Source organism: Arachis stenosperma, chromosome 3 (genome assembly GCF_014773155.1).
Source record: "Arachis stenosperma cultivar V10309 chromosome 3, arast.V10309.gnm1.PFL2, whole genome shotgun sequence".
Lineage (NCBI taxonomy): Eukaryota > Viridiplantae > Streptophyta > Magnoliopsida > Fabales > Fabaceae > Arachis > Arachis stenosperma.
In genome coordinates, this window is record NC_080379.1 from 147,462,313 (window position 1) to 147,484,285 (window position 21,973).

The window sequence follows — 21,973 nt, forward strand, 5'->3', positions numbered from 1 at the left end:
CTGGGTGGAGCCCAACGACGAGAAGAGCTTCGTCCACAACCAGAAGGTGCGATAGAAAAGATTCAGATCAGGAATACTTCGGAAAAAACAACTAGTATCGGCATAATCCTAAGAGAAGATTCAAAAGAGTTACTAATACAATTCTTACGAGATAAGGTTGATCTCTTCGCGTGGAAAGTCACAGACATGCCAGGAATAGACCCTAAGCTAATGAGCCACAAGTTGGCGGTTTATCCAGGATCTCGGCCGGTACAGCAGAGACGAAGAAAACTTGGGCCAGAGCGATCCCAGGCTATGGAAGAACAAGTACAAGCACTACTGGAAGCAGGATTCATTAAGAGAAGTCAAATACCCACTATGGCTAGCCAACGTCGTCTTGGTGAAAAAATCAAACGGGAAGTGGCGAATGTGCACCGATTACACCGATCTCAACAAAGTTTGTCCAAAAGATCCGTATCCACTCCCAAGTATTGACGCTCTGGTAGATGCTTCCTCCGGATATAGATCTCTCTCGTTTATGGACACTTACTCGGGGTACAACCAAATCCACATGTACCCAGGAGCTACTTATCAAAGACTAATGAATAAAGTCTAATCGGATCACATCGGAAAGGTCATGGAAGTCTACGTGGACGACATGCTAATAAAAACACAAAGCGATGAGACATTATTGTCCGATCTGGCCCAAGTGTTCGACACCATAAGAAAGCATGACATGCGACTCAATCCTGAGAAATGCACCTTTGCAGTAGAGGCGGGCAAATTCTTAGGTTTCATGCTCACACAAAGAGGAATTGAAGCAAATCCAGACAAGTGTCAGGCCATACTCAACATGAAGAGCCCAACCTGTGTCAAAGAAGTACAGCAACTCAATGGGAGATTGGCCGCCCTATCCCGATTCCTAGCAGGAGCTGCGATAAGATCTCTCCCCTTCTATGCTATTTTAAGAAAGGGAAAATAGTTCGAATAGACAACAGAATGTGAACAAGCCTTCCAAGACTTTAAAAAGTTCTTAGGACGGCCACCTATCCTATCTCGACCACGAGAAGGAGAACTACTCATATTATATCTCGCAGTAGGAAGCCGGGCAATAGCCTCAGCACTAGTCAGAGAAGACGAGAATAGACAACAACCCGTATACTTCATCAGCAAAGCACTACAGGGATCCGAGTTGAACTACCGGAAAATAGAAAAATTCGCCTATACTCTCATTCTAACATCCCGACGACTCTGCTCTTACTTCCAGGCTCACACCATTAAGGTTCGAACTAACCAGCCCCTAAAAGAAATATTGCAGAAAATAGATTTAGCAGGCAGAATTTTACAATGGGCAGTTGAGCTGTCAGAATTCGACCTCCAATATGAAGCTCGAACAGCCATCAAATCACAGTATCTGGCCGACTTTATCGCAAAATTCACAGATGTCCAGGTTACCCTCACAGAATGGAATCTCTATGTGGACGGTTCTTCAAATAAAACTGGAAGAGGCGCAGGCATAATAATAGAAAGCAACCAAGGAACCCAAGTCGAGCTCTCCCTCAGGTTCGGGTTCCCGGCCTCAAATAACCAGGCGGAATACGAAGCATTGTTAGCTGAGTTGAAGCTGGCTGAAGAGGTGGGAGCTCAAAAACTCAACATTTACAGCGATTCACAAGTGGTCACATCACAAATAACAGGGAGCTACCAAGATAAATATCCCATCATGAAAAAGTATTTGGATAAGACCAAGGAACAGCTCGGACAAATCGGGGAATATAAGATCTACCACATCCCCCGCGAACAAAATGCCCGAGCTAACGCACTCTCGAAACTTGCCAGCACCAAACCAGGCAGCAACAATAGATGCCTCATCGAGGAAATATTACAGAACCCGTCAATCTCAGAAGAAGAAAAAGTCCTGGCCATAGAAAACCAGGATCAAGGATGGATGACCCCCATAATCAACTACCTCAAAACAGGAACACTCCCCACAGAAGAAAAGGAGGCAAAGAGGTTGAAAAGGGAGGAACAGTACTACACCATCATAAACAACATCCTATACAAAAGAGGGATCTCAGCACCATTATTAAAATGCGTGCCGACCTCCCACACAAAGGAAGTGTTAGAAGAAGGTCACGACGGCATTTGTGGCAATCATCTCGGAGCGCGGGCCCTCGCCAAAAAAGTACTCCGGGCAGGGTTCTATTGGCCAACATTACAGAAAGAAGCCACAGAATTTGTAAAGACATGTCCACCATGTCAGAAACATGCCAACTTCCACATCGCCCCACCAGAAGAACTCATCAGCATAACTTCGCCCTGGCCGTTTTCAAAATGGAGACTCGATCTTCTCGGCCCATTTCCCCAGGGATCAGGACAAGTTAAATTTCTAATAGTAGGGGTAGATTACTTTACAAAGTGGATCGAGGCAGAACCCCTAGCCAACGCTATCGCCCAAAGAAGTCAGAAATTCCTATATAGGAACATCGTTACAAGGTTCGGGGTCCCATACTCTATCACCACAGACAATGGCACCCAATTCACAGATGCAGGCTTCAAAAAACTAGTGGCCGACTTGAATATAAAACACCAGTTCACCTTCGTCGAACATCCTCAAGCCAATGGACAAGCCGAAGCGGCCAACAAAGTCATACTGGCCAGGCTGAAACGGAGACTGCAAGAAGCAAAGGGGGCTTGGGCCGAGGAACTTTCACAAGTCCTATGGGCGTATCGAACAACCCCCCATTCTACTATGAACGAATCACCATTTTCGATTAGCATATGGAGTGGAGGCAATGATTCCAATAGAAGTCGAGGAAGGGTCTTCCCGAGTAGTCCACTACAATGAACAAACCAATTCTCAACTTCAAAGAGAAGAGCTCGACCTACTTCCAGAAATCCAAGAAAGAGCTCGGATCAGAGAAGAAGCTCTAAAGCGCCGAATGGCTTCCAATATAATCAAAGGGTAGTACCGAGAAGTTTTGCAGAGAACGATCTTGTCCTAATCCGAAATGATATTGGAACAACTCGACCAGGAGAAGAAAAGCTGGCAGCAAACTGGAAAGGACCCTACCGAGTTATAGAAGTACTTGGGAAAGGCTACTACAAACTGACCGAACTCGATGGACGAGAGCTTCCCAGATCATGGCACGCCTGCAACCTAAGAAGGTACTACAGTTAGAAAAGGTAAAGGAACTCATTATTGGATGCACTCTTTTTCCTGAAAAGGTTTTTTAATGAGGCACCAGGCTGAGACCTAGACACTATCCGACTTGAAAGGGATGAAAAAATTCCCACATATATATATTTCGCACTCTTCTTTCAATAAAACTTATTTAGATATTCTACAAGATTTCAAGACGCATTAATCTGAAGTATTCATCGTCCGATTATAAAGCAACAGATCGGCAGAAAGTGAAAAACAATTTCACTGCACGATCACGAAAGATAACCGTCCGATAAAGGTGAAAACACGATTCACCTCAAAGACGATCTAAAGATGCCAAACACTTTCTACAAATCGGCAAAGATGAACACAGAATAATGTAAGAAGTTATCGAAAGCAATCCAAAAAAGAACCTGACGAGGTCTTACGGATAGCTAAAATAATAACTTAAAGACTGGCCGACGTACAGAAGTCGAACCAAGTCAACCCAAGTTATAAGTAAACCCTGGAAAGAGGTCTGGCCAACCCTATTAAAGAGGATTACTTTAAATTAAGAAGAGATCGACCTAACGAAGTCGATTTCCTACAAAACAAAGTTATAAAAGTAATCCCTGAAAGAGACCTGACAAAGGTCCAAGAAAGAGGATTACAAAAATAACTTAAGAAGAGATCGACCTAACGAAGTCGATTTCCTACAAAATGAAGTTATAAAAGTAATCCCTGAAAGAGACCTGACAAAGGTCCAAGAAAGAGGATTACAAAAATAACTTAAGAAGAGATCAACCCAACGAAGTCGATTTCCTACAAAATGAAGTTATAAAAGTAATTCCTGAAAGAGACCTGACAAAGGTCCAAGAAAGAGGATTACAAAAATAACTTAAGAAGAGATCGACCTAACGAGTCGATTTCCTACAAAATGAAGTTATAAAAGTAATCCCTGAAAGAGACCTAACAAAGGTCCAAGAAAGAGGATCACAAAAATAACTTAGAAAGAGATCGACCTAACGAAGTCAATCTCCTACAAGTTATAAAAGTAATCCTAATAAAGTTCCTAGAAAAGGGATTACAAAAATAACTTAGAAGGGGACCAACGCAAAAGAATCGGTTACGGAGCGCCAAAAGTACGTATGAAAGCGAGAAAACCAAGAAATAGGTCGGACCCACATAGACACAAACTCAAAGGATCCAAGCCATAAACAAAGCAATCCCAAGAAGTCGAGCTACAAGGTTCCAGCATTCTCAGAAAGCAGAAGAGAAAACAAGTCAAAAACCTTCATATAATCCACAAAGTTATAAAAGCCTCGGCGGCCATCAACACCTGCTAAAGATAGCGAGCTACTTTTTGTTTTTCAAAATAAAGTTGCTAAAACAAGCAACTAGAAACCGTCAGCAAAACAAACAAAGTTTTAAAAAGCCCACAAGCTGGGCCAACTACATAAATATCTAGAAAGAGATCAGCAAGCATCAGGAGCCTTCTTGGCATCATCAGGACAAGGAGAAGGAGGACGAGTCTGAATAGGCACGGCATCTATAGTTCCATCTTCCCGGTTCAGAACCTGGCAATCCGAATCAGGTGCAACCGGAGGAACAGAAGAGGTCGACACTTTGGTAGAGGACACAGGAGGAGGATCAGCGTCATCATCACCATCGTCATCAGGGAAAATTTTGCCATCCCTGACAACATTGTCCAGGCTGAAAGGGGTGAGATCGGCCTCGGGAGCAATGACCCGAACTTGCTCCTTCAAGTTCTCGTAAGCAGCAGTCACGCTGCTAATGAGATGACCTTGGAGCGCAGAATAATCTTCCCGGGCATTGTTCAACTCCTCCCTCAGGCGCATCACCTCCCGATAAGTCGTAATGTAACTCTCCTTATGCATCAAGGCTGTGTCCTCCGCCAACCTCAAAGAAGCCGCCAGTGAAAGGGAACTCACCTTCTCGTTCTCTAGATCCTTCTCCAACTTGGTCACCTTTAATTCAAGCTCCTCTTTCAGCCCCTTCATCCGGTCAAACTCCTGCTTTGCCTCCTCTATAAATGCTTTGGTAGCATGGAGAGGAAGATTTTGAGCAGTCCGATATATAGCAGCCGCCATATTTCGGACCATAATTCCAAATGATGAAGGATGGACACATCATCCATTGAGAGGGTACCATAGGGACCGATTTGCTGATCCACAAATTCAATGGCATTAAAATCGGGAACGTTGAGGTCAAAAGGCTCAGCTGTTTTTTATTTTTTATTGGGAGGAGCAACAGAAGGAGCAGCAGAAGTAGGGTGAGGATCCACCAGATGAACTCGGGGAGTGGGGATCACCTTCTTCACCCCAGGGAACTCGGCACAGACGGCTTCGCGTGCACTTGGGAGGATCCTTCCCCAGCCGCCTTGGCCGAGATGTTTCTAGCAGCAGTCGCCCTCTGCGCCCTTTTAAAAGTTTTCATGGCTTCATTATTCTTCATTGCCTCTGCAAATAAAACGGAAATTAAGCCATAAGTCGGAAAGGACAGTCACGAGCAATATAAACAGATAAAAAAGGAAACACAAAATACCCAACTCAGTTTGAAGAAGAGAGGGATTGGTTAGAAATTTCTTTGTGTCGAGATGGGGAGGTTGCCCCCAGTGTTCTTCCAAGACACAGCTCGGACCTTGAAAAAGTAGTTTTTAAAATCACGGAATGACTCGTCAAACATGGAAAAAACCTTCTTTTCCTGGGTAGAGCGAAAGGAGACCCAAGCTGCCTTCTTTTTTACCACTTCGGGCTTAGTCAAGACAAACAGATAGAAAAAGAGAGATTGGGAAGTAGGGATACCAAAACCATTGCACAACAATTGAAAAATCTTTATGAAACCTCAGGAATTAGGGTGAAGTTGAGAGGGGGCGACATTGCAGGACCATAACAAGTCGGCCTCAAATTTAGTAAAAGGAAGAGTGATACCCAGCGGACCAAAGAAAAAGTCATAAACATAGAAGAAAGGGCGATCATCAACAACCCGAGTAGAGAAGCAGACTCTCTCTTCGGAGGAGGGAGGGACAAGTTCATAGTTCTTCTCATCACCTGGATTACTACAGACCCTATGAAACTGCCTAAGCTGCGCGCAAAACTCGGAATCAACCAAGGAGACACACATACGGACCATTGAGTCCACCCAATCAGCCATGCCCTCAGGAACCCGGGAAGGCATCTCTACAACGTTATTGCGAGAAGACATGAGGCCAACTAAATCCTACAATAAGAAAAGAATAGTGGATTACTAAAAAAGCATCTCGGACAAGGGGCAAAAAAAACGACGAACGAACAAAAAAGGAAAGCCCCAAGATTCAAACCAAAATCCTAGGGCATCCTTTGGAGGCAGTAACAAAGCAAGGATTCAAGAAATTTCTACAGCTTACGCCCCGGCACTCATCAGAAAGAAAATAAAGTCTTAAAAGAAACAAAGGAAATAAAAACAAAAACACAAAGTCACCACCTTCCTACAGTCTATCAGCAAAAAGCACTGTCAAACATCAAAAATGCCAAGCAGAAAATCACCAAAGACGCAAACTTTTTCAAGATCAAGCAAAAATCATCATCAAAGGCGCAACCAGAAGCGGCGACAGCATGCAAAAGCCCTAAGAAAAGATTCAAGCAACGAGAAAAGCAAAAGACTCACACCAAAAAATGAAGAAATTCCAGAACACGCAAACAATCAGGCATGGTAAAAACAGAAAGATCCCAACTTTCTCTGAGCAAAATTCAAACTTTTCTACCGACATATAAAAGGAGCAGAGGAAGAAAAATCGAACCTGGAGAAATAGAAGAAAAACCTCGAAGCGAAAAACCGCAAAGATAGAAGGAGAAAATCTGGAAATCACCCCTCTTCCATAGAGTGCAATGACAGAACAGACGTTGCAGGAAGAAGTTACGAAAGAAACAGAAAATGAGAGAGTAAAGGGAGAAGTTACGAAGAAGAGCGAAAGAAGAGAAACCGTTTTTGATTGAGAAAATTCAAAATAAAAGCCAGGAGAAAACGGGGAAATTAATACCAATTAATGAAGGTATTAAACCCTTTCACGTTCCCAAAAGCATAGCGTTGATATAAAAGCGCGCGCCTTTAGAGAAAAACGTTCTACATTCAAAAGATTCTACAAAAAGAAATCGACAAAATGCTTGAGTTCGGCTTCGTCATGAAAGGACCGAAGTCAAAAAACTCGATCTCAACAGAAAGACCGAGCTCAAGCAGGGGTACTGTTCATACCCTGGGTCGAGCTGTCTGACCCGGGACGTTCGACAGACAAAACGACCGACCTCTTCAGGTCAGGACAACCCAACCTCTTTCTTAAGAGCTCGGCCAAGTCACTAGGAAAGCCCAAAGAAGGGCCCAAATAGAGGAACACGCCCCAAATCCTAAGGCGGCCCAAGTCTACAGAGAGAAGGGTGGTTCCCTTGAAGATAAGATGACCTCACTTGAAGATAAGATAAGATAAGATAACTAACTTATCTTATCCACAGAAGGTCACATCTCACCATTATAAATACACTGGAGCACCCAGGTATAACTCATACTCTGATTCTACTCAATACCTGCTTAATACCCTTGCTAACTTAAGTATCGGAGTCCCTTGCAGGTACCCCCCACCCTCCGGGGACGAAGGATCAGCACCATCACCGTGTCCAACGAGTCGGACACGGCGGCTCCAGCCACCATCATCAAGTCGAACACAACAACTCCGACCAGCGCAGAAGATCTCGTCCGAGATCAACCTACAGTTTCAGGTAACCCTCGAAACAAATTGTTTCAAAAAAAATTCTTAAGTTAATTTTATAACTATCAATATAATTTTTTATAATAATATCTAATTATATTTTTATATATATAGAGAGAAAATATATTATTTTTAAATAACAAGTATAAAATTTAATTATTTTTATTTGTACAACAAATATAATACTTAATCATATGTAAAAGTATACACATTAAATTCTTTCAAGTTTTAGATGATGAATGTTAAAATTAATTATTAGTAAAAAAATAATTTTTTTCACATGAAAATATAGTAACTAAAAAGTTTATTATTTGATTTTTTTATCTATAGAGATAGTATCTTCTTAGCTGATAAGAACTTTTTTCCATATGATATTTTTATAAAAGTAGTTTGATATTATAATTTTTAATTTTTTGTCATAATCTATAATGTCAAGACAAAATCGACGTAATTTCAAAAAATTTATATTCCCGTAATACTATTACGGGTAAAAATACTAGTATATTATTAAAATTACAACCAAAATATATATACCACATATTACTTTCTCATTACAATTAAAATTCAATATTTCTCTCTAAAATTAATGAGTTCTTCCTGCGACCCCCCCTTTCTCTCTCTATATATATCATTTCTTGCTTCACCCATTTTAAATCTCCTATATATCATTATCAATAACTAATTATTTACAAATTATAAATTTAATAATTAAATTATGAAATATAACATTATCTAATTATAATTATAATTAAAATCGGGATATTGAAAATAAAATTGAAATACAATTATATTATTTTACTAATTTAACAACTAAAATATGTCATATGACGTTCTCGTTAAAATTGAGATAAAATATTTGTTTCCAAAACTAATACTTTCTTTCTCCATCCTTTTATCTACTTAATTCTGCTTCTCTATTTCTCTTTACCATTCACACTCTATATATAACTTATAATTTATATTTTATATTATTAATTTGACAAACCAAAATATGTCATGAGATATCCTTTCGTTACAATAAAAATAAAATTTTTCTCCCTAAAAGTAACAACTCTCTCTCTCTCTTTTCCCTTTTTCTTCTTTATCTTTCTCTCTCTTTTTGTTTCTTATTCTCTATCTCTCTCTACATTTTTATTCTACCAAAATAAAATTAATAAAATAATATAATTCAAATAAATTTATAAAATTATAAAAAATATATTAAATTTATAATTAAATATAATTAAAAAATATTCCATAATATTATTCACATAAAAAATATATTATTATTATTATATACACGATTTTTTAATTCTTTATTTAGTTTTAAATTTTTATTATTTTCTTTTTAATTTATATTTTTAGTTCTCTTTTTTCAAATATTTATTATATATAATTTGGAGAAAATAATAATGTATGTTGTGATTAATAATTAGAATCAAGATTTCAAAAAAATATTTTAAAATAATTTCATAACTATTAATATAAACTTTTCTAGACTAATATCTAACTATATTTTTATATATAGAGAGAAAATATTTTTTTAAATAATAAGAATGAAAATAAATTAGTTTTTATTGTGCAACAGAATTAACACCTAATTAAATATAAAAGTATAACTATTAAATTCTTTTAAGTTTTAGATAATGAATGTTAAAATTAATTTTTAATAAACAATTAAACTCTTTCATATGAAAATAATAACTAAAATACTTATTATTTGATTTCGGAGACCCTGATCTTCTTAACTAATATGAACTTTTGTCTTTTACGATTTTTTTTATAAAAGTAGTTTGATTCTATGAATTTTTTCTGTCATAATCTACAATATTAGGATAAAGCCAATATGATTTCAAAAGATTTATATTTTCGTAATTATTTATTATAGGCAAAAGCTCTAGTTAGATTACTAAATTAAAAAAATTGAATTGATAATAAAAAAATAATAACAAAAAATAATAAATTTTGATATTTTTTAGTTTGTTTTATTCATTTTTAAATTAATTTCTGTACGTCGGTATGTTGAATTTCTGACCAAAAAGAAAAAGAATTATGGAACCTCATATATTATTTTAAAAAAAATCATTAATAGTGTCATTTAACTTTATTGAAGAATTCATTTAATTAAATGTAACAAAAAAGAAGAATTCATTTAATTCGACGGGTGAGGATAAATAAAAGAGAGATCGGCACCGGTAGTGATATTTATTGCTGTAGTTGACTGCTCCTTCACTTTGATATTCTACCTTTTCTATTTCAATATTTACCTATTACTTTTGAGAAAGTCTTACATGGATTCGTTCGCACAGATCCCGTAAAAAGTTAGTAGTGTTATATATATGTTCATTTTTTTTTATTAGAAAACGAATCATAATCAATGGTAAAAAAAAATAATATTTGCATACAAAAAAATAATTATTAAATTAATTATATATTTATTTATAAAGATATGTGTTGTTAAATTTATTTTTAATATATATTTTATATTTTAATTTTAACTATTAAATTTTTATATACGCGTAATAGGATTTAATTGTAATACAAACTTTTATATTCGAATATTTGATATAGATATGTTAAATAATGATGTAAGAATTGTAATTGTGAAAAAACTTAAAAAAAATGGAGTAGCATGTAGCATGTGAGATAGGATGAATATGGATTATAAATAGTGGGCGGCATTGTGGCAAGAAAGCTTCGCATCAGAATCGAATGAAAGATGGGCTCATCAAATGCCTTTGGCTGGGCTGCAACAGATACCTCTGGTCATCTCTCTCCCTTCCATTTCTCAAGAAGGTATTTTCTTCTTCTTCTTCTTCTTCTTGTATATGTCTCACTACTTAATTATTACTACTATTATGTTTGCAGGGAAAACGAAGCTGATGACGTCACTCTCAAAATCCTCTTCTGCGGGGTTTGCCATTCCGATCTGCACACAATCAAGAATGACTGGGGTTTCACTACTTACCCCGTTGTCCCTGGGTTCGTTCTTTTCTTCCTCTTTTTCATTTTCCAATATATATATACTCTCAAACTTCCAACTCTTTCTCCACCTATCTACTCCTCCACTCTTTCTCTCTCTTTAATTTTTTCATGCTTAATTCCACCAATCACCAACCGTTCTTTTCTTTCCTGGCTTCAATCTTTTTTAAAGAATGCAGATTATCAATATTATATAAATTATAGATATAAATAAGAGTAAAAAAATGCTTACGAATGCTGCCCCCAAAAAGATCCTCTCTATTTGTCAACTAAAATTCAACAAAAATAAAAAAATTATCTTTTATAAATGATAACTAATTTTTGTATCTTACAAAGTATGTATGCATTTGATTTGTAATTTTATAAGAATATTTAGATAATTATTTAAAAATTATATGAAAAATTACTTTTTTTTTTAATTATCATATTTTAAAGATAAAATGTCTTACCTTTTTAATCCGATTTGTAAAGTATCGGATCAAAATCGATTATGCTTATTATTATTATTGTAGTTTGAAATGTTTTTATTTTAATAATTTAAAAGTACTTTTGAATAATTTGAAGGTGATTTTTTTGTTGGTTTAGGACAGCAACTTTATTAGTGTTGTTGGAGAGAGAGAGAGAGTGGGACACACATAACCGTTGAGTCGTTGCCATCATTAACAATCTCACTCTCCTGTCTCCTCCTTGGTCACCCTCGGGCCTCAGCCAGGGACTCCCTCAGTCGGTTCTTTTTTGGATTCATTTCTTCATCCACATAAATTGCCATAGTATTTATTATTTATTATTTATTATTTAGGGTTAACTGCAAATAATCTCTTCTTTTTTCTTTTTTTGGTATTCTAAACTTGGATTTTATTAAATATGCGAATTGACCCCAAAATTTCTCCTTACTAAAGCATTTTAGTGAAAATAAGTGTGTCGTACCCCTTTAATTTTGGATTATAAGAAAATTTCCTTTTAATTATTGTTATTTTTAAATATGAAATTTTGATGTCATAAGCTTGATACCGTTGTCATAAATCCTGTTTTTGCTCCCATCAAGGGGACCACTCTATCCACATTGCATTGATAGTGATGAAAAACAATTATTATTATAGATAATAGAATATGAGTTGATTTTGTGCAATGTAATTAGTATGATTCACAATGGATTTATATAGTAAGAAGAAGATTTTTTAGATGTGTCTTTATCGTAACTGTACAGGGCTAAAATAATAGCATTAACACAAACCTTTTTAAGCGGCAGAAATCCTTTCAGTAAACAGGAACCTAACTAAACTAAACAAAACAATAGAATCTAACTCCTCAGGGTACAGACAAATAAATAAGACTACAAGCCAAGCAAAACTAAAAGTAAATTGGTTTGTTTATTTATTTTAGGTATGTGATTAGTGCAAACAATTTCTTTATAAGGTGGATTTTATAAGAAATAGTAGTAAACTTGAATAACGAATAATAATAGTTGGAGGCAAACATTTCTATTTGTGAAGTATGGCAATAAGATTTCAGGATGTGAGTTTAAGTTGCATTGTGTTTTGCAGGCATGAAATTGTTGGTATTGTGACAAAAGTTGGAAGTAATGTGACAAAATTAAGGAGGGGGATAGAGTTGGAGTTGGTGTAATAGTGGACTCATGTAAGGAATGTGAGTGTTGCCAGCAGGATCTGGAGAATTACTGTCCTAGAACTGTGTATACCTATAACTCTCCTTATAAAGGGACACGAACCCAGGGTGGCTACTCCGATTTCGTGGTTGTTCACCAGCGCTTTGTGCTTCGATTTCCCGACAACTTACCCCTTGATGCCGGTGCCCCTCTTCTGTGTGCTGGGATTACTGTGTATAGCCCCATGAAGTATTATGGGATGACAGAGCCCGGCAAGCATTTGGGAGTGGCCGGCCTCGGCGGCTTAGGCCACGTTGCCATCAAATTTGGCAAAGCATTTGGTCTCAAAGTTACTGTCATTAGTGGCTCTCCCAACAAGGAAGCTGAGGCCATTCACACTCTAGGGGCTGATTCTTTCCTTCTTTCCTCTGATCCTGAAAAAATGAAGGTGAGATAGCGTGTATCACAAGGAATTAGCCAACCATGTTGTTTTGTTTATTTTTGCACATGATTCATGCAGGCTGCCATGGGAACAATGGATTATATCATCAGCACGATTTCCGCCGTCCATCCGCTGGCTCCCCTGCTTGGTCTGCTGAAGCTGAACGGAAAGCTGGTCAATGTAGGGCTGCCTAGCAAGCCTCTTCAGCTGCCTATCTTCCCCTTGGTTGGAGGTAAGTAATCAAGAAACCAAGAATTCACATTTCTAGTACTATAAACCTGTATGGATTTAGTCATTGGAATAAAGTGTAAGTCATGTGCAGGAAGGAAGCTTATAGGGGGAAGCAACTTTGGAGGGCTGAAGGAGACTCAGGAGATGCTTGATTTCTGTGCAAAGCATAACATAACTGCAAATATTGAGCTGATTAAGATGGATGAGATCAACACTGCTATCGAAAGGCTCAGCAAATCCGATGTTAAATATCGCTTTGTTATTGATGTTGCAAACTCCTTCTCTTCCAGTAACATGTAGAACAACCTTCCTTCAACTCTTTCATATCTCAACTTTAAGCGTCTCAGTATTTTGTGGTCATAGAATAAACCTTAAGTGTGCTGTTTTGTTGACTGTTTCTTATTTAGTTGTATCGTGCTATTGTTTCTTTAGTTGTTTGGACTATTGAAAAATAAACCACAATCTACTTTTGTTGACCACCGGAACCCGACTAGCTTCATGAAGAGTATATACAATGCCATTGTTGAGTTATTCTGGAAGCATTCCATAAGTATTAATTGAGTTCTATTCTTTTCTTTTTGGTTTTCCACTATATATTCTCCAACCCGGTTAACGATTAATTTGTCACGAATTTGATCTCTATTTAAAAGTCTGCCGTTGGATAATAAATTGCTACATACACAACTTGAAATCGAACCATCGACTAACCCAAATTAATTTAAGTGAGTTCTATTCTCAATTCCAATTTGTGAAAAAACTTTCTTATTAATGCAGCTTTGAATTTCCTATTTATCTTTGTTATGAGTTATCTGTATACGACGAAACATTCTCCTATTTGAATGAAACAATAGGGAGTTGATTAGTTGAATACCAAAAGAGGAAAAAGAAATATATGGAATTAAAGTGTACTATACCCTTACCAATAAGACAATGTAATAAAAGAGTTGTGCTATATTCTTTTGGGTAGGGGTAGGGCTGCACATGGATCGGATAATATCCGCATATCTGCGGTAATTATTCGCATCCGATCCGAATTTTGCGGATATTATCCAATCCGCAGAGTCATCGGATCGGATTGGATCCGATCCGTACTATGGTCGGATCGGATTGCAGATTCGGCAGTGATATCTGCAGATTCGATCCGCAAATCCGCATATCCGCACATCACATATAAATAACATAGTTTAAGACAGTAAACCCTAATGTGATATAAATTTTAGTATGTTATTTTATGAATTTTATGATATTTTGTTTTTAATTTTTTATGTTGTACTTCAACTTAGAATAATTAAATTTAAATCTTGTGTTATTATTTTATTTTTGTTATTCAAAAGAACTATTATTGATAATATTCTAGGAGTAAATAGGCTTAAACAGATAAAAAATGAATTTTCTGGATATTTTTTTGTAAAAAGGCCAAACAAAATCTTAAAATAAATTTTTTTAATTATGCGGATATACCCGATATCCGATCCGATCCGGCCTAAAAAATTGCAGATATCGTATCCGATCCGATCCGATAAATGCAGTGCGGATCGGATAGAATTTTAGGCCATATCCGATCCGATCCGATCCGTGTGCAGCCTTAGGTAGGGGCGTAGGGAAGAAGAAAAAGAAAGTCCACAAGCCTGTAATTTATGCCTTTTTCTTTTTGGGCACGGCGGCTGATCGTGGTAGTCATGGTCAATGAACCATCCACTATATCTACACAAATAGTCACATAATTGGAATCATAGCTGTTCACATTTTCAATTGGTTTTTAATTTAGTTTAATGCATCAAAATCAAGTATTTATATCCCTAAAATCACTCCAAAAAATGAAGAAAAATAGAACACCGGCAATAAACATTTTATGTTATCTTACAAGATGGACTTTGCTAAAAGAATAACAATAATTGCACACCCTAAATACAAAATTATAAATAAAAAAATAGAAGAAGCTTGTTTGATTTATTAACTATTGTTTTCATTCTAATACACCGCATACATATACCTATTTTAGAGTTGCCAATACTTTTCAACGAAGAAAGGAGTAAGAATGTCAAAGAAGAAATCATCATTAGCCGCAGCACGTTGGAGTATCTTGCCCTTCATCTGCATACATTATATATATATAGCCTCAGGCATCAACCATTGAATTCCAAACCTTGCAATAAACATTTTGGAAATACAACCTCCAACCTGCAGCAATGGTGCTGCTACCCATCTTGCATGTAACCCTCTTGCAATTAACACTGGCCTCATTTTCAGCAGCCATTGATCCAACACAAGGGTTCACCCAACTCCCAATAAGCAACTCAAATTTCCAGGTCCAAAAGCCTTACGATGTTCCACAAAACCAGCGTTACACCTTCATAGATGGGGTTCATAAATTCTGGGTGTACTCCACCGACAAGCCTTTCGAACCATCCAGCACCACCCTGCCACGAACCGAGATTCGCATTACGGTGAGTTAACACGAAGTCATTAACATTATAATAAGCAGGCTAATTAAGTTGATTAATTAATTTTCAGGGATATGATTATACATCCGGTGTGTGGCAATTTGAAGGGGACTTTTACGTGCCGAGTGGAACAAGCGGTGTGAGCATCATGCAAGTGTTCGGTGGAAGCTCCTCTGCCACAACGTTGCAGCTTAGGGTGTATGATGGTTCTCTTAAGGCTTATAGGGATCCTGTTGTGCAGAACAACATCTATGATAGATGGTTCAGGCTGAATGTGATTCATGATGTTGGTGCCAACAACGTCAAGGTTTACATTGATGGGAATCTCAATTTTGATGGTGATGGTCGTGGACCCGGTACTTTCTACTTCAAGTTTGGGGTTTATACTCAGAATGATCCTTCCAACTATATGGAATCTCGTTGGAGGGATATTAAACTCTTTAGAAAGCAGTAATAGTACTTGCTTTTAATTTGGTGTTTACATTGAATAAGAAACAAGAACTACTTGTTATATATATGTTACCCGCTTTGACTAATAAATAATATATTATATTATGTAAGTTCCGTTGCTCTTATACATAGAAACACGATGATTGATGATTGAGCATTGTTGGTAGCTAAGTCCTAAGTGAAATTTGAACATCAGGGGAAGGGGAAGGGGAAGGGGCGAAGGCAGGAGAAGAAGCAGAAGCATCACAGTAGCCACGTAAATAATGGGCTTCCTGAAGAGTGATGCCCAAGGAAGTGAGCAACGCAGGCCAGCAATTATGCGTGATGAGGGTGATTGCAGAGCAACATTTGTAGCTAATATGAGTGACGCCGCCATTGCTGAAGTAAAGGAGGATTTCATTCGAACAAGATCTCAGCTCCACCAACGACCTCAAGCAATCCGCCTGCTCCACTCCTCCTCCGTCCTTTGATGCCGTTCCGTACACGACAAGACTCAATACCATCAACAAAATTCCCTCTTTCAGACCCATATATGCTGCAAAATTCGGATTCACGTTTTTTCCTTTCTTGAGTGCACATGCAAGATGGCTTCTCTCAGCATCTACTTATATAACTATAGTCAACCCTTCGCATGGATTGTAACTCCCAACTTTCAGGCTTCAGGGGAATACAGAAAAGATCCACTATGCACATTACATAAATACATAATCAATTGCCTTTAATTTTCCACTAATATGCCACTATGCCACCTTTCAATCTTCCATCCAATTTAGAATCAAATAAAGATATTAAAAATAAAATCAGCCAATATCTAAGGCCAGGTTTCGGTCAAGACAAATTCAGTTTCATCATGTCCATAAATATTGATGATACCATTCCCCCAAAAAGATTTTTTTTTTCACTGGGTTTTTGGTGTTTTAGGTGTTGCTCTTTTCTTTTATTAGACTTGTAAAAGCGAAAAAAAAAAAGAGTAACCAGACCATTTTTTCATTTTGCTTTATTAAAGGTATTAAGGATTTAAGTACCAAAAACAAAGGTATTAAGGATTTAAGGCCGACTTGCTTAGGCCATTTGTTTATAAGATGAACGGATATTGGAAATGTGTTATGTAGAAATGGGCTGTAGCCCAAATCTTAAATGGAGTGCTGCTAAGGCGGGGAATGGGTGGCTGGCTAGTGGCGAGTGCCTCCCAGTCGCCAGTGTTATCAAACTCGAATCGACTCAGATGAATCGGCTGGAAATCCAGTCACTCGATCATTTGGCCGGACTGAGCCATTCTTTAAACGGTCTTTTTTTCTTGTTTGGACAGAACTTAACTGTCTAAAGCATTGTTCTAAAATCGGACCGAATTAGCTGATTCGATTGGATTAATCGAAAATCGATAATTTAATCGATTCGGTTGATCTTTAGAATTGTTATGCAAAAAATCAGTTAAAAAATCGGTCGAATTGGCGATTAAACGGTAAACCGGACGAACCGGCCGGATTTTTAAGTCTGGTTCGCTATTCACATTAAGAAAACGGCGTCGTTTAAAACCAGCCCCCTTCCCGCCTTCTCTCAAACCCAACCCTAAAACCCTATCAGAGCAGAGCAACATCCCCTTCTTCATTGCCGAGCTACTCTCCATCAGCCAGAGGCTGCCGTCGCCGCCGGACTAACCTCAACCGAGCCTCCCACTTCTCCCATCGGCGTCACTCACGTGCACAGAACCCACGGGCACGTTCGTCTTTTTGCCGGCGCTCTTCGTTTCCCGTTGCGATCCTTTTCTTGTCGTCGGCTGGTCGGCGAGTTCTTCAGTGACCATTCCTTATCTGGTCGTCGTCTCCCACTCAAGCTCGTCGTCGCGCTCTGTGTCGTCAGTCGCCGGCGGCAGAAGCAGACGGAACCAGCATCTGGTCGCTCGGCTGGTGGTCGTTCTCGTCTTCTTGCTTCGGCTCGCTTGGTCAGCTTCCTTTACCGTCAGTTGGTCTCTGGGCAGGTGAGTTCCAACAAATTGCCCTGTTTTTCGTTGTTGTAAATCATCGCTACACCTTGCTTTAGTGCTGAAAGTTGAATCTGTTGCTGAAAATATCACTGAGCTAAGTTTCTTTTTTGCTGAAAATCATCACTGGTGGTTGAATTTGTTGCTGTGTTGCTGAAATAATGACTTAGCCAAATTTTTTTTTTGCTGTAAATCATATTTGGAGCTAAAGTTTTTGTTGCTGAAAATTATCATAGTTGAATTTATAGTTGGAAATTATCAATGAGCCGAATTTGTTGCTGTAAGTTGAATTTGTTGCTGAACATAATGAACATATCACTGAGCTAATTTTTTTGTTGCTGGAAAACATCAGAGTTGAATTTTTTGCTGATTATGATCACTGAACCTTAAATTTATGGCCGTCTTGCTTAAATAATCATTTAGCTAAATTTTTTGTTGCTGTAAATCGAATTTGGAGCTAAAATTTTTGTTGCTGAAAGTTATATAAATGAATTTTTTGTTGAAAATTATCAACGAGTTGAAATTGTACTAGTGACTAATTTATTAGTTATGTCTTAATATGTTTGTGAGCATATGCATTTTTATTTTTTGTTTTAATTTCATTTTTACAATTTTATATTTTTATTTAATTACGACTGGATCAACGAGATGAATCGGTTGAACTAGTGACCCAATGACCACCGGGTCAATTACCAATTTGTTCTGATAACTATGCTACTATGGCTAGGGGGAGTCAGGATTGTGATTGGTGAAGGAGATTGAACTGAACCGAACGCAAGGTCGTGATAGGGTTTTGGAAAGAATGAGCGTGGAAGATCTTCCTCGGAAGGAGGTGAATGTGCTGAAGGGGCACGAGGGCGCCGTACTTGCCGCGAGGTTCAACGCCGACGGCAACTACTGCCTCAGCTGCGGCAAAGACCGCACCATACGCCTCTGGAATCCCCACCGTGGCATCCACATCAAGACCTACAAATCCCACGGCCGCGAAGTCCGCGATGTCCACGTCACTTCGTACTCTCTCTCTCTCTCTCTCTCTCTCTCTCTCTCCTTAGTAATCAACACAATTGCATGTTAATAATTTGATATAGGGACAACTCCAAGCTATGTTCTTGTGGTGGAGATCGCCAGATTTTTTATTGGGATGTAGCTACAGGCCGTGTAATTCGAAAGTTCCGTGGTCATGACGGTGAGGTATTTGCTATTCGCTATTTAGCTCCCTGCCCCTCTATTGTTTCACTTCAATTCATAGCTATAGACATCACTCTTGTAATGTAGTTTCTTTCATAGGTCAATGCTGTGAAATTCAATGAGTATTCCTCTGTGGTAGTATCAGCTGGCTATGATCAATCCTTGCGTGCTTGGGACTGCAGATCCCACAGCACCGAGCCTATGCAGGTGAATTCATTTTAATAATGCTCATTTCCTTTCCCCGCTCACCAATATTACTAATAAAGTCTATCCTATCAATTGATGTTCAGATTATTGACACATTCTCAGATAGTGTCATGTCTGTTTGCTTAACAAAGACTGAAATCATTGGAGGAAGTGTTGATGGAACTGTTCGAACCTTTGACATTCGTATTGGCAGGCATGTAGCAGCATATTTCAAAATGAAAGAGAAACACTCCCGATACGCACATGTATTGTCATCTGCTTCGTGAAATCTACTAATTTTTTCTTTTGTACACACCAGAGAAACATCCGATAACTTGGGGCAACCTGTTAACTGCATATCCATGTCCAATGATGGTAACTGCATTCTAGCTGGTTGTCTCGACTCTACTCTGCGTCTTTTGGACCGGTACGTGTATAACTTTCAGAGGAAATTTAGCATGGATCTTACTCCCTGCTAAGTTTTTTTCATCCTTTCTTGTGGCAGATCTACAGGGGAGTTATTGCAAGAATATAAAGGACACACTAATAAGGTTAGTTCTGAGATGTTAAAATCTGTTTCTATTACTTTCTTCTATTACAAATTTAGCTACAAGTTAAGATTCACCGTCATTTGTATATTTATATATCTGGCGTACCACATTTCCATTCCGACATTTGTTCATTCTAAAAACACATTTTTTTTTTTTTGTGTTTTAAGCAACTATACCATGCCCTTGCAAGCTTTATGGCTTAGTCCATCTTATCAGGTTTAATAATAATTTCTAATTAGTTATCCTCAGTCTTTTAAATTGGATTGCTGCCTTACCAATACGGATGCTCATGTAACTGCTGGCTCTGAGGATGGCTACATCTATTTTTGGGATCTTGTAGATGCATCAGTCGTGTCAAGATTCAGGGCTCATAACTCGGTGGTAAACTCTTTGACTTCAGCACCCTTTCTACATGGAAGTTCTGTTAGAAACTATGTTGATACTAATTTACTAAGTCCAAAAGGACATTATAGACCTTTCATTGGCTAATGATATTTTTGCAACTATGATTGTGATTTCCTCAAGTTTTTAGTTCCTCCTTAAGCTTGACAAAAGAAAATGAATTCCTCTTAAGTTTTAATCCCAAACTTGATATCGTTTTACAAAATGCTGTTTCAGTTTATGCTTGTTCGTCCATTTAGATTATATGGTTCCACAGGAAGCGGATCATGTTTTCAATTGAGCCCCCCTTCTCTTTCCTACTGGCTACTCTCCTAAGTCCTATCCTTTTGTGTTGGGTTGTTGGGGCCACCAATGTGAAAATTTGTTACACCAACAAACAATAATTTCATGTGACAATTCAGTTTTGATACAGTTTTTGTCACCTGTACACAACATCTTGAACAGTTATCAAAAAAATATCTGCTGCTGATTTTCTTGAAATATGTTGTTACTTTGTTGTCAAATTAATTAAAGCTCTTAATGCTGCATCTTATTATTGTCAGTTTCAATTCTCTCTTCCTTTTTTTTTGTTGTGACAAGAGTCTAGGTATTGCTCTGCCATAACTGATGCCATTTTGGGTTATATAATGTGATAGATACTATAATCTTAGAGATGTAAATATTTGTGCTTAGTTTTGTTTGGATTTACTTCTTATGGAAGGATAAGACTAGTCGACAATGATTCAAGTGACGTGAACTTACTTGCTCAGGTAACAAGCGTAAGTTATCACCCAGAGGAGAATTGCATGGTAACTGCTTCTGTGGATGGCACCATTCGAGTGTGGAAGACATAGGAACAAAATGCAAGCAGGAAGCTTCTCTTGTGTCTACTCGGCCCATACCAATGCCCAAATAGAGCAATAATGACTTGTCCAACACCATATGAAGCCCACAGAAACCGTGTTACTTCAGCCTATATTATATTAGTATATGCATGTTCCTAGAACTGCATGTGCATTTGATTTGGAAGCTAGTTAATACAAGGTGTGAGTCTTAGCTACTGAATCTCTGGTCTCCTGTCAAATGTCAGAAACAGTTTTTGTTTTTTCACCAAAAGAAATAGGGGTATCAGGGAATGGGTTAATCCACTTGTGGCCATGCAGAGAAAATGAGTTGTGTTTCTATTCAATTATTATGCAGTCAAGTTTATTCTGTTATCCTTTTCATTGGGCAAGCATTAATTAAGGATTGTGGTACTTGGATTTTTGCTAGTGAAGTTGTTGGTGAATAAGTGAATGTATACTTTTGTTTTAGTGATATGATTCTTCAGTCTTCAATTCTTTATTATTGATTTCTCATTATTCAATTCCAACTCAAATGGCAAAAGGATGAATTCTAAGTTTTACCTCCATGTAATGTGGTCCTCTAAACTAAAGATGAAACATGAGAAAGTGAGGAATTAGAACTGCTGATATTTTATATTTTCACATTTTAGAGCATCGAAAATCTCTGTCCCTAGTATTAACATATTTAACGACAGAGAACTCAACAAGTAGACCAGATTGAATTTAAAACTTGTAATCACAATGTTGTGCAAAAAAACACAAGGATTTTGATCTTGGCAAATAGAATATATACGAATGTGCATACATGTTGGCGTTGAGCAAAC

The 21,973-nt window shown here is 37.7% G+C and overlaps 3 protein-coding genes across 3 annotated transcripts; all 3 read left to right on the top strand.

Moving 5' to 3' along the window:
* Positions 1-10,409: 10,409 nt before the first annotated feature.
* On the top strand, positions 10,410-13,656 carry LOC130967943 (probable mannitol dehydrogenase 1). Its single transcript, XM_057893001.1, is given in 6 exon segments — positions 10,410-10,658; positions 10,731-10,844; positions 12,389-12,429; positions 12,432-12,898; positions 12,971-13,124; positions 13,215-13,656. Coding segments are annotated over 6 exon segments (1,062 nt in total). The 5' UTR covers positions 10,410-10,581; the 3' UTR covers positions 13,424-13,656.
* Positions 13,657-15,220: 1,564 nt separating this feature from the next.
* Positions 15,221-16,896, top strand: LOC130969777 (citrate-binding protein-like). Its single transcript, XM_057895663.1, has 2 exons — positions 15,221-15,570; positions 15,638-16,896. The coding sequence occupies exons 1-2, from the start codon at positions 15,313-15,315 to the stop codon at positions 16,019-16,021; spliced, it is 642 nt and encodes a 213-aa protein (XP_057751646.1). The 5' UTR covers positions 15,221-15,312; the 3' UTR covers positions 16,022-16,896.
* A 1,738-nt stretch (positions 16,897-18,634) lies between these two features.
* On the top strand, positions 18,635-21,635 carry LOC130966985 (uncharacterized). Its single transcript, XM_057891805.1, has 8 exons — positions 18,635-19,009; positions 19,087-19,189; positions 19,286-19,393; positions 19,477-19,586; positions 19,692-19,799; positions 19,878-19,923; positions 20,173-20,304; positions 21,075-21,635. Exons 1-8 carry the CDS (start codon positions 18,801-18,803, stop codon positions 21,156-21,158), a joined length of 900 nt encoding a protein of 299 aa, XP_057747788.1. The 5' UTR covers positions 18,635-18,800; the 3' UTR covers positions 21,159-21,635.
* Positions 21,636-21,973: the final 338 nt, after the last annotated feature.

What these genes read in the sequence shown, in the direction of transcription:
- LOC130966985 (XM_057891805.1), top strand. Translation starts at nt 18,801, where the DNA reads ATGAGCGTGGAAGATCTTCCTCGGAAGGAGGTGAATGTGCTGAAGGGG. An exon ending in CGCGATGTCCACGTCACTTC is followed by an intron (nt 19,010 to 19,086) that starts GTACTCTCTCTC and finishes AATTTGATATAG; the next exon opens with GGACAACTCCAAGCTATGTT. An exon ending in ACTCTGCGTCTTTTGGACCG is followed by an intron (nt 19,800 to 19,877) that starts GTACGTGTATAA and finishes TTCTTGTGGCAG; the next exon opens with ATCTACAGGGGAGTTATTGC.
- LOC130969777 (XM_057895663.1), top strand. Translation starts at nt 15,313, where the DNA reads ATGGTGCTGCTACCCATCTTGCATGTAACCCTCTTGCAATTAACACTG. An exon ending in GAACCGAGATTCGCATTACG is followed by an intron (nt 15,571 to 15,637) that starts GTGAGTTAACAC and finishes ATTAATTTTCAG; the next exon opens with GGATATGATTATACATCCGG.